The 11,286-nt window shown below is 30.0% G+C and overlaps 2 protein-coding genes across 7 annotated transcripts in view; one reads left to right on the top strand and one right to left on the bottom strand.

Annotated features, from left to right (window-relative positions):
* LOC106473808 (mothers against decapentaplegic homolog 4-like) overlaps positions 1-4,568 on the bottom strand; it is a 13,573-nt gene extending 9,005 nt beyond the window's left edge. The window contains exons 1-3 of one of the 6 annotated variants that reach the window (XM_022402188.1): positions 4,461-4,568; positions 2,831-2,969; positions 1,709-2,015 (exon numbers count right to left, since the gene is read on the bottom strand). In XM_022402188.1, coding sequence (XP_022257896.1) covers positions 1,709-1,945 — 237 coding nt within the window. In that variant the 5' untranslated portion in view covers positions 1,946-2,015; positions 2,831-2,969; positions 4,461-4,568. Of the gene's footprint in view, positions 1-1,708; positions 2,021-2,830; positions 2,970-4,447 lie in introns of all 6 variants that reach the window. The other 5 variants (XM_013934483.2, XM_022402189.1, XM_022402190.1 and 2 more) reach the window with 5 other exon arrangements.
* A 1,168-nt stretch (positions 4,569-5,736) lies between these two features.
* The window catches only part of LOC106473807 (extended synaptotagmin-2-like), a gene marked incomplete at its 3' end in the record, with an annotated part of 34,837 nt that continues 29,287 nt past the window's right edge, over positions 5,737-11,286 (top strand). The window contains exons 1-2 of the mRNA XM_022402193.1: positions 5,737-6,520; positions 8,501-8,542. Of these exons, the coding sequence (XP_022257901.1) occupies positions 6,215-6,520; positions 8,501-8,542 (348 nt within the window). The remainder of the gene's footprint in view (positions 6,521-8,500; positions 8,543-11,286) is intronic.

An 11,286-nucleotide genomic window follows, 5' to 3' on the forward strand; every position in this document is an offset into this window, starting at 1 on the left:
GAACATTTTCAAATTAACACATGCAAAATCTTTATAACCTCTAGATAAATATAAAATTTTTTTAGAAAGAAACCTTATATTTTATCTGTTATTTTCACTACTGTACCTTTGTACAGGTTTGTTCAATTTGAATAACTTTGTAACCTCAATAAAAAATTAGGAAATAGATATCAATTATGCTTTTTTTCATTCTAGAATGACTACAAAATTAAAACACGAAAACAAATGTTTAGTCTAAATAGCTTAAATTTCATAACAATATACATTTATATATATTTATTATTTATTATTTTTATATTATTTTATATATATTTTCTTATATATTGACCTTACAGCTGTGCCTGGCTAATATTATTGAAGCTGCAATGATGTGATGCATGTGCACTCATGTTACCGGATCCAAGAATATAAAACTGGCCTTTACAAAGTGACCTGTCTTGACTGTGTTTTAGTGGACTAGTATTTTGTAAAATACAGTCACATACCAGTTCTTAAATTTCAGTTATTTTTCTTGAAACATAAAACAGTAAATAAAGAATAATAGAAAATAATGATATTTTCTATTTCAAACTTTGAACTTGTTTGCTGCTTGCCATAGGTTGCTAAGCTTCATCAAATTCACGCGTGGAGGATGTGAAACAGAATTATTTCTTTTAGGTTTTATTTATATGTATATATATATTTTTGTTGACATAACCAAAAATAATAAATTAATATATCAATACCATAGAATTCCACTATAATTTATCAAGCTTAGTAACTAAGCTGTATTTGGGTCTAAAGAAATTATGAAATTTCGAGCTCACTAAAGACTTACCTTATCATTTGAAATCTGACATGAAAAGGGTTCCCACATAAATACTTTGCAAAGGCTCAGAAAACCACATCAGGGACATTCTGAGCTTTTGATTGGTTATTCACACGTTGTAGACAGAAGTAGGTGTACATCAGCTAGTGTTTACAAAAATGGAAAGAGGTGGGCAGGGCCACTGTGTTTGATTCAGTAAACATTGTGATATCTCAGCAAATAGCTTATCAATATCGGTAATTTGAGTTTCTTATCTTTAAAAAAATAAAGACTTTGTATTTGGACATAACAAACATCTAATTTGAACCAACGCTGCATTCAACATACAATGTAACACACAAAAATTGATATTTAGGATTATATTTTTAATATTTACTTTCAAATTAGCTAATAGATCACATTAAACTTCGAATTATAATCTACAATATGATACCAAACTTACTGACATATATTCATAAAATAATACTTCAATAAAATTTTGAATGCGAGTCTACAAACATGATGACACGGCCTTTGACCCGTGACCATAAGAAGACCCGTAGAGATAGGATTAAAAGAAATTCTAAATGACTGTGCATTACCATACAAAGTACCAATGAAATCTTCATAATTTACAATCCCCTAAGCATATTTCAACTTTTGCCAGCTTCATTTTAATAACAAATAACCAAAACCAAATAACAGTTATTAAACATCATCACATCACCATGCCAACTGAACAAAGATTCACTCTCATATTGTTAGTGAGATCACTCTCATATTTAGTTTTAATGTAATAACAAAAATACACAAAACATTAAGTAAATCTGTAAGGACATGAAAAGAAATACTGGCAAGAAATTAACATAATTAAATCATGTACAATTTACTTGGTTAGCAATGCAACAGTTCCTATGATACCTGTAATCTTCCATCCAGTGTCCTCTGTATGGTAACACATTTACTGGGATGGGCTCCATTTGTCGTGATAGCAGTAATTAAACTATCAAGTTCATCACGCTTCTCTTTGAGTTTTTTCACCAAGCTTTCAATCGCTCTTTTGGCAAAACTTTCGGATTCTCCCCCCTGTCTGTGACACATCAAACTATGGACAATACTGAGGCAGGCATCAGCAGAAGTTGGGGAGTTAGTTGTCATTCTGTTTGCTTCATTACTTTCAATGTTTCAAAGTTGTACTCTTGACGTTCTCCTGAACACAGCTTACTTTCTGCACTTAAAAATTGTTTTGTTAACATTAAAATTTCAACATTTAACCAAACTGAACATACAACATGTAAAATAACGTACTTTTATAACAAGTAAGTTGGCTTCAGTGACATGTAAAATAACATTCTTTTATACCCAGTAAGTTGGCTTCAGTGACATGTAAAATAACATACTTTTATAACCAGTAAGTTGGCTTCAGTGACATGTAAAATAACATACTTTTATAACCAGTAAGTTGGCTTCAGTGACATGTAAAATAACGTTCTTTTATAACCAGTAAGTTGGCTTCAGCGACATGTAAAATAACGTTCTTTTATAACCAGTAAGTTGGCTTCAGTGACATGTAAAATAACATACCTTTATAACCAGTAAGTTGGCTTCAGTGACGTGTAAAATAATATATTTTTATAACCAGTAAGTTGGCTTCAGTGACATGTAAAATAATGTTCTTTTATAACCAGTAAGTTGGCTTCAGTGACATGTAAAATAATGTTCTTTTATAACCAGTAAGTTGGCTTCAGTGACATGTAAAAGTAGTCACTGGATTTATGATTAAATTACTCACCAAACCATAAATTAACTTTTACTATAATAGCTTTATTATCCCAAACAATTTTAACTCATTAGATCTTTACTATAACAATTAGTTGCCAAAGTAATGAAAAAAAGAAGGCTGAATAAAAGTGAAAAATGTCAATACATAGTTAGATTCAGTTAAGTCTATATACACTTTGGTTACTGGTGTTGATTTGATTTAAATAACAGTTTTAATTAATTCCTATAACACTTTATTTTGTTCAATATACAAATACTTACATGTGTATTCCTTTGATTACTTATAGCCTGATATACAAGTTCATGTAGACATCACTTGTTCATTCCAATATATAAATACCACATTTGTCACATCTGAATGCTTCAAGCAACACCAAAAGTTTCATAACACAAGTAATTTCTGTCAGAATATACTTTGATTCAGAATACAGATATTACAGTGTAAAAATTATTTTTAGTTTGCAAATATTTAACAGTCAATAAAACAACCATTACCTATGATCCTGCAATTCTCATAAACAAACTAAAGTTAGCATTCAAACTTGCAAAGATAAAACTGTATGGAAAATAATTATTATACTGCCAAGGACACTCACAAAGTAATTCTTTTATTAAACTACAAGCTTTTAAATTTTTTACTTAAGCCTTTTACATATAAACATGGGTCTGGTTAAGGGAGGTAAATTTTATGAATGTTTGCTGTTGAAATAATACTTTCACTAGGTTAATTATTAAATGCCATTTTTTTAAAATCAAAAACTGGAACTTTGTTTTAAATTTAAATCACTGGTGCAATAAAAAATGTAACAGCTGTACTTAACATTTACAATATAAAACCACAGAATTTGAAAGCTAAATATCTGATATTTTTATGGAGTGATAAATAATGGCATATTCACATCATTGCATTCTTTCAAAATTTACTGACTTCTGTTTATTATGCTTCTTTATATGCCAAGCACATTCTTATATCAAAGATACTGTTTTAGTTAAGTAACTAATGTTTTTGTCTTGTTCATGGTTGAAGAGCAGCAAGTCCATGATAATTAGATTTCTCTCTGAAACCTGGAACAATCTCTATTTTCCTGGGACATCTGGTAACCTTACTAGAACTACTAATAGTAATAATGATAGACCACGAACATAAAACATTTCAAATTGCGTGTTTACAAGAGTATTGTGAGAAAATGTAAAAATTGGTTCCAAGTGGTAACTTATAAAATTCAAGTTTCCATGTATTTGCTATATCAGTACTATTAGTATTACAATGTGAAGCACGAGAAATGGAAATTTCCCCATGAACATTATTATTCAACACTTCAATACTCATTGTGAAGTTTTCCACCTTTGTACTTCAGCTCCGTCTTATGCCCAGTGACAATGTTCAAACAGATGAAATACACAAATGTAAAGAACAATATAATTTTTATACATTTTATGTCATTGGATCATAATTATAATTTTATATGATTATCTTGACTACTTTAGTTCTTAGTGGTACTTATATTTTGCATAAATCACCGGCTTCACCATATTAAAAATAACTTCGTGGCCGAGTTATACAAAGAACTGGCTAATGTTTTGCTGTACATAGAACAGCTAAATAGCAGAGGATTTGGGTTTGAAAGTTACAGTTAATTTACAATACTGACTACATGTTACAACTTGGTGTATATCAACAACGAGCTAAGCCTAACTTTAACAAGACGCGTTAGGCTTAGCTTCAATTTCAACCTCAATTACCTCCGTTACACCAGTACGTTTAGGCCTAATAATAAAGCACAAAGATATGCATTTCCAAAAAACTATCATCAACTTGATTACATCTCAGTAATTAATGTACGATATAAAATTAAAATATAAGCACATCTCACATACCACAGTTATTTACCTTATTGCGTTTCACTTAAAAATGACAAAGCTTTTGAGGAACTTCTTATAATAATAAAGTTTTAAATTTAGTTTGGTGAAAACTAACGCATCTAACAAAACCACATCATTACGAACATGCGCGCGTATTACTAACATTCCCGTTGTTTATTTGTTACATACGTCATTGAACGTCATAACGAGTGTGCTATTACTTACAAAGTTTAAAATAACCACAATATTTTTATTTATGATTTAACTAAGGACAAACCGATCAATACATAGTTTGTACTTGTTTGTATTTAGAATAATATCTAACACAAATGAAAAGCTATTAAGTTTTGTTTCGCGCGCGTAGACAGTTAAGAATTTAAAATTTTAAAGGGCTACTCTTGCTTTTTTGTTGAGTAGAAAAGCATTTCGAATTTTTGCACAAAGACTGAAACGTCGTCACATTTGAGAAACAAGGCAAAAGCAAACTATTATATATTCCAACTCTACAAGCTATTAGTTGATTTTTTGTTTTAGAATTTTTGCGCAAAACTTCACAAAAGGCCAACTTGTCATAATCGTCTTAATTTGGAACTTATCAGAGGGAAAACAGCTAGTCAACAGAAACCTGCAAAAATTTGGGCTGCTCTTATTTAACCGAATAGTGTTTGTTTATTTTGTTACGTCTCTGGTCGTTGGTTAATTTTCTGTAGAAATTCTTTCCAAAAAATTTCAGCGATACAAGTTCTTTCTTAAATAAAACTAGTTATTCTTTCTCAACACAACTTTGCAATACACTTAATTTCCACAGACACTTTAACAAACGAACAGAGACGTAACAATAGTGAAAAAATATTAAAATTTTGATATAAAAATATTCATTATGTATTGGGTTTTCATGGAAAAGAGAAAAGTAACAAGAGACCTACACTATACCTGTGAGAAAATTCAGTTTTACTTGGTGTTTCTATTAAAGAGTAGTGCAAAATATATCTCAATTGGATCGAATTAAAATTCTCGTGAGTTAGTGAATTTATCATTGAAATAATCAATCTTTTCATCACACATATTGTTTGCTATTTTTAACATAATAATATTAAATGAGGTTGTATTTCTTAAAAAATGTATTTTTGATAAGGACTGAGACTCATTGCCTTTAAATATTTTTAATATGAAGCGAAATAATAGCATAAGCCCTAAATAATCTTTATGGTATTATGTTTTTTTATTATCATAATTTACGTTCTGATGTTTGATGAACAGCGCCGAAAACAAACTTGGTGACAGTACGCGTTTCGTACGCAGATAAGAGAAAGAGAGTCTGTGATGCTACTGATAGGTTACTGTAGCAACGGTATAATTCATGTACTAAATTTAGTGGGTTTTTTTTTCATCGTGTTGGCTTAAGTCTTAAGGTGTCAGTACGACAGAAACATGAACGTTAAGCTAAATTTAAAAAGTTGTGCCACAAAGTCGTAATTAACGGTCGTCTTTAACTTTTAATTTGTATTTTTATTTTAAGTTCTTATGAATCTTGGACTTTTTAAGACGTAAGAGTTTAAACTTTAGTCCTTTGTCACATAAGATTTGAAGTTAACTCTAAAACAGTAAACTAGCAGTAACACTCACAGTTAGAGTGAGTAAAATTAAAACTATGTATATGATCCTCAAAACTAAGCCTGTAAGATTTTTCTAAATCCAACTGAAGCTTATCACAACAATATATTAGACTAATTTTATCAAAGATACTATTAAGATTAAAAGAGTATAACTATAAAATAACTAATGTCAGTAGTAAATGAGCAATCTGTCAGTAAGAGATTACCCAGTGAGGCTGGACAGGCAAATGCAAAAATGCAAGAAAAAAAGGCAATTTTGGGTCAGTTTTTACAAAATATTGTTGTATTGGGAGGAGCATATATCTTAGGAATGTTTGGATTTAGCCCATCTTGGTTGTTAATGGGTGTTTTATTGTGGATGGCACATGAAAATTATTTGAATGATAAAATAATTTGTACAGCTCTTCATCACAGTGTAGCCAATAATGAAAAAGGAGTAGTTTCAGCAAAATTTGGAGATCTACCAACATGGGTAGGTGGGCTTTGTATATAATTTAAATTTTTAATAGAGTTCACATTCTGTTCATCTAATTACATAAAATAGTTCTTTTAAACTTTATATTTATTTTGATAAGTTTATATTTTATCTAATTTCATCAAATAGTTTTGTTTAAAGGTTTTAGTATTTTTTAGAACTTCATTTTAATGTTTTTTTTATTTTTACACTTAAACTTTACAATTATCAACTGTAATTCTAGTTGAGAATTATAATGTTTATCAAATAATTGTTAAAAAAATTTGTATTTTTTTTTGTTTAAATTCATTGAAATAAGAAATGTTAAATTTTAGTTTAAGAATGGATGCTGAACATTATTTACATAATGTATGAATGTGTTTATTTTTTCACATTATGTTGAAGAATGGACACTGTACAATGTGTATGTAATGTAAGAATATGTATTTTTTCACATATACCATCTTTATGTTATTTACCAGACATGTCTTCTGTCAGATTTGGTACATAAATAAGCAGTATAAAAGCTGTTTTTATTTTTTTTATAATTGTATGTATGAAATTAATGTGAATGTTGTTATTTATCAGTTCAGCATTTGTAGCTCAAATGATCTTTATATAGACTATTTAGTGTGAATAAACCCTAAAAATAAAGCAGTAATAATATTATTTATAATACAAATATTTTTCTTTCACATTTGTTTTTGTACACATAGTTTGTCCATGAGCTTATTTTACTGCTGCATACCTCAAAAGTTACATGAGATAAAGATCAGAAAATACATGATTGATCATGAGTACCTTTTAAATCTTTATTTGTTTTCCAAAATCCCATTAATCCAGATACAAGGTTTTATTGAAGCATACTCGTACTTGCCAGCATTATCAAGATAATGGGATTAGAGTTGCCATCTGAATTGCATTAAAATAAGGAATAACTTTGTTCATGTTTGATAATCTCCAGCACTTTTATCAAGCCAGAAATTAAGGGTTAAAAAAATGATGATACATCATAGTGAAGCTAAGGAACAAATCTTGTAAATCAAGACAGGATGTTTTGTTGAAATGTACTCATACTTACTAGTGATGTAAAGATAATTAGATAGAAATAACTTTATTCAGAAATGTTTATTCACCTCTCTGTATAACAAAGGGTTATTATCTGTGCAACTTCTGTGAAAATCTTTGTGCATGTCACAAGCTTTGCGACCCTTACAAGTGTTAATGTATATTATGTTAGCCTATGATGTAGTCATCATTAGATTATAGCACCAGCAGCAGGGTGACACATCCTTCATGTGCAGTAATTCCCAACATATTTCAACAAAGACTTATTCTTTCCTTGGCACTGCTTATCTTCAGATATGTTTCATATTGCATCTTTGTTTTGAAAATTGCAGGATTTTTGCATTGCCTTTGTTGTTTAACTTTCAGTTAACCCCTATTGTCACAATCTTCTTGTTTGTACAACAGAACTTTTACTAGTAACTGTTAGATAAGCAGACATAGATCTAGGGGAGAGGGTCCAAACCCTCATACCCCCCTTTTTTTCAGAAGTTAATTGAATTATTTTAATATTGTATAAGTAGGTGCAGATCTGGGGTGGTCCAAACCCCTCCGTGTTTTTCAGAAATTAATATAAAGGCCTCCAAACATACTTACAATACCATATAGTAGTAATAAGAGATATTAGATGTCAGTTTTTATTTAATTCGTCTATTAATTACTTTAAAAGCTTTTTTCAGGTTTTCTAAGTCAACACAGCCAACTAAGCTGAGACTGAATATTTAAATATCACAAGAGGGACTCTTTTGGATTGGGATGCTCACGGGGTGGGATGAGAGTAACAACTAGAAAAAGTTGTAGAAAATGTACGAGAGTTCCGTAACCTTTTTCCCAGACAAAAAGCACTGGTTAACATTTTATATGTCTTTTTTGTATGGGTGTTAATAGCTTAGTTATTTCTGTACAGGTGTTAAAACATTTTTTTCTATACAGGTCTATTTTCCCGATACAGAGAGAGCTGAATGGTTAAACAAGGTAATTGTGCTAAGACATTTATTTACATACAAATTTTCCAAAATCTTTTTTCTAACACTTTTTTTATTTTATCAGAAACACTGTATCTTTTACATGAACATATTTCTTATCAGTTCTGTATTTGCTGCTTATATCTCCTTTATCATCTCTGTCAGCAGAAAGTCAGTGGAATTCTGCTCAGGAATAGTTTTTAACCTTTGGATCTCAAACCAAATAATACAAATATTTTCAGTTCAGGTTCACCAACAGAAAGTTATCTTAAAACGGGTTTACTGGTAGATTATTCAGTTGTAAATAATTCCGATAACCAGAAGAGGAAGGTGTACATTCTCATATTGATTTAGTTTTGTATTTTGTGTTGATGTAACATGTACACGTTTGTTAAGTACCATGAGATATTTCACCATAGTATATGAAATGTTGGAAAGTGATAGTAGGATAGTTCTGATAATAAATACAAATGTCTAAATATTTAGTATATTTTTGATTAAATAACTTGAAAGGCAAGAATCATCAACTAATTTTCATGTGTAGCTGAAACATTTAGAAAAACTGGAAATCTTCTGTTAATATGTCTAGGATGATCTAGATAACAATTTAAATATGATTTTCAATATATACCATGTTATTCACTAAAATAGCTGGAAAGACAAGAATTTTCAATTATGTTTTACCATAGTATTCTATAAAATAGTTTGAAGGACTAAAACATTGAACTTTCTCTTGTTTACATTCACTGCATGATTTAAGTAGCTTAGAAGGCTAGAATGTCAACCATCCTTTGGCTGATGTTTACCACATCATTTGGTAAACAGGTTCAGAAAACTAGAACTTTCAGTTGTCCCCTGGCTGATGTTTACCACATCATTTGGTAAACAGGTTAAGAAAACTAGAACTTTCAATTGTCCCTTGGTTGATGTTTACCACATCATTTGGTAAACAGGTTAAGAAAACTAGAACTTTCAGTTGTCCCCTGGCTGATGTTTACCACATCATTTGGTAAATAGGTTAAGAAAACTAGAACTTTCAGTTGCTGGCTGATGTTTACCACATCATTTGGTAAACAGGTTAAGAAAACTAGAACTTTCAGTTGTCCCCTGGTAGATGTTTACCACATCATTTGGTAAACAGGTTAAGAAAACTAGAACTTTCAGTTGTCTCCTGACTGATGTTTATCTCATCATCAGTTTGGTAAGTAGGTTAAGAAAACTAGAACTTTCAGTTGTCCCTTGACTGATGTTTCCCTCATTATTACTTTGGTAAGTAGGTTAAGAAAAAACTAGAACTTTCAGTTGTCCCCTGACTGATGTTTCCCTCATTATTACTTTGGTAAGTAGGTTAAGAAAAAAACTACAACTTTCAGTTGTCCCCTGACTGATGTTTCCCTCATCGTTACTTTGGTAAATAGGTTAAGAAAACTAGAACATTCAGTTGGCCCCTGATTGATGTTTGCCTCATCATTACTTTGGTAAATAGGTTAGGAAAACTAGCACTGTAGAAATGTAGGCTATTTTGAATGCTGAATAGTAATGGCTGTAATGTTTAGATTTTGTTAGCAAAAAGCTCAACTGTATTATAAGATTCTCCTTCATGACTGCCAAGTTTTGCTAAATGCCAATGCAACATTGTTAAGGTAGAGTGTGAGATAGTGTAAACAACATCTGTGGAAAACTAGGGCAAGCATTTAACAATATTCAATTTTATCATGTGAATAAATTAACAATAAATGAAGAAAACTTAATTCATGACAAGTGTTTTCAATGAACAAAAAGTGGGATGAAAATACAAACTATCCATTTTAAACATTTAGGAATTGAAAAAAGTCACTTACAAAATGATGGTGATAGAGAAAACATTTAAATAGGCACTGGAACAGGTCTTTGAGTAGGGGTTAAATATATAGTTTGCACTAATTGATACCGTGGAATACTGTATTAAGTTACACATACACTTATATTAGTTGTTCACCTTTACATTTACAAGTTTTATTATAGTTTTTGTTGGAAAATCTTAATGCTTCCAAATAAATAGAGTATCATTATCATATATATGTTTTTAAGTAAGCCCATTAAAATATAAAATGTTTTAGTGTGATTAATACTTAATGATAGGGTAGATTTTATATCCTCAAACAGTATTATACATCTAGAACAATATGTAATCTTAAACATATGAGTAATATCCTAACTTTAATCTTTTTTTACTAGTGATGATTCTAAATCTATAGAATTGTATTTAATCATAGCATGCATGGCCAAAGTATTTGATTAGTATGCCTGGTCTCAATTATTACTAAACATATTTCTAATGACATGGAGCCAGTTTGCTCGTTTAATCAATTCATCTCAGAAAGAGACATTGAGCTGATTTATTTAAGGTGTAAAAACAGATAAATTTTGAGCAGTAGACACTATGGAATATTTCTTAGTGTCCAGTTTCTAATGGAGAGTCTATTTTTGCACTTTTAAGACAATGTTTTGTAAATCATAAATAGATAAGTGAAAGTAGGTGATATGGTGTGTGTACTTTGTGGGCTTTCACACACACTCAGTACTATGAAAGATAAATAACCTTATCATCAAGTTTACAGGAGATAAGAATGATATTGTTTCCTCTGAAGAAGAAAGGTCCACCTTTTGAAAGTGCTTTGGTTATAAGGTTTAAGACTTCTTAAACCTACATGTTTTTCTGACATCATGAATGGTATATATATATATATATATATATATATATATATATATATA

The sequence above is a fragment of the Limulus polyphemus genome, unplaced genomic scaffold (genome assembly GCF_000517525.1).
Source record: "Limulus polyphemus unplaced genomic scaffold, Limulus_polyphemus-2.1.2 Scaffold6515, whole genome shotgun sequence".
NCBI lineage: Eukaryota > Metazoa > Arthropoda > Merostomata > Xiphosura > Limulidae > Limulus > Limulus polyphemus.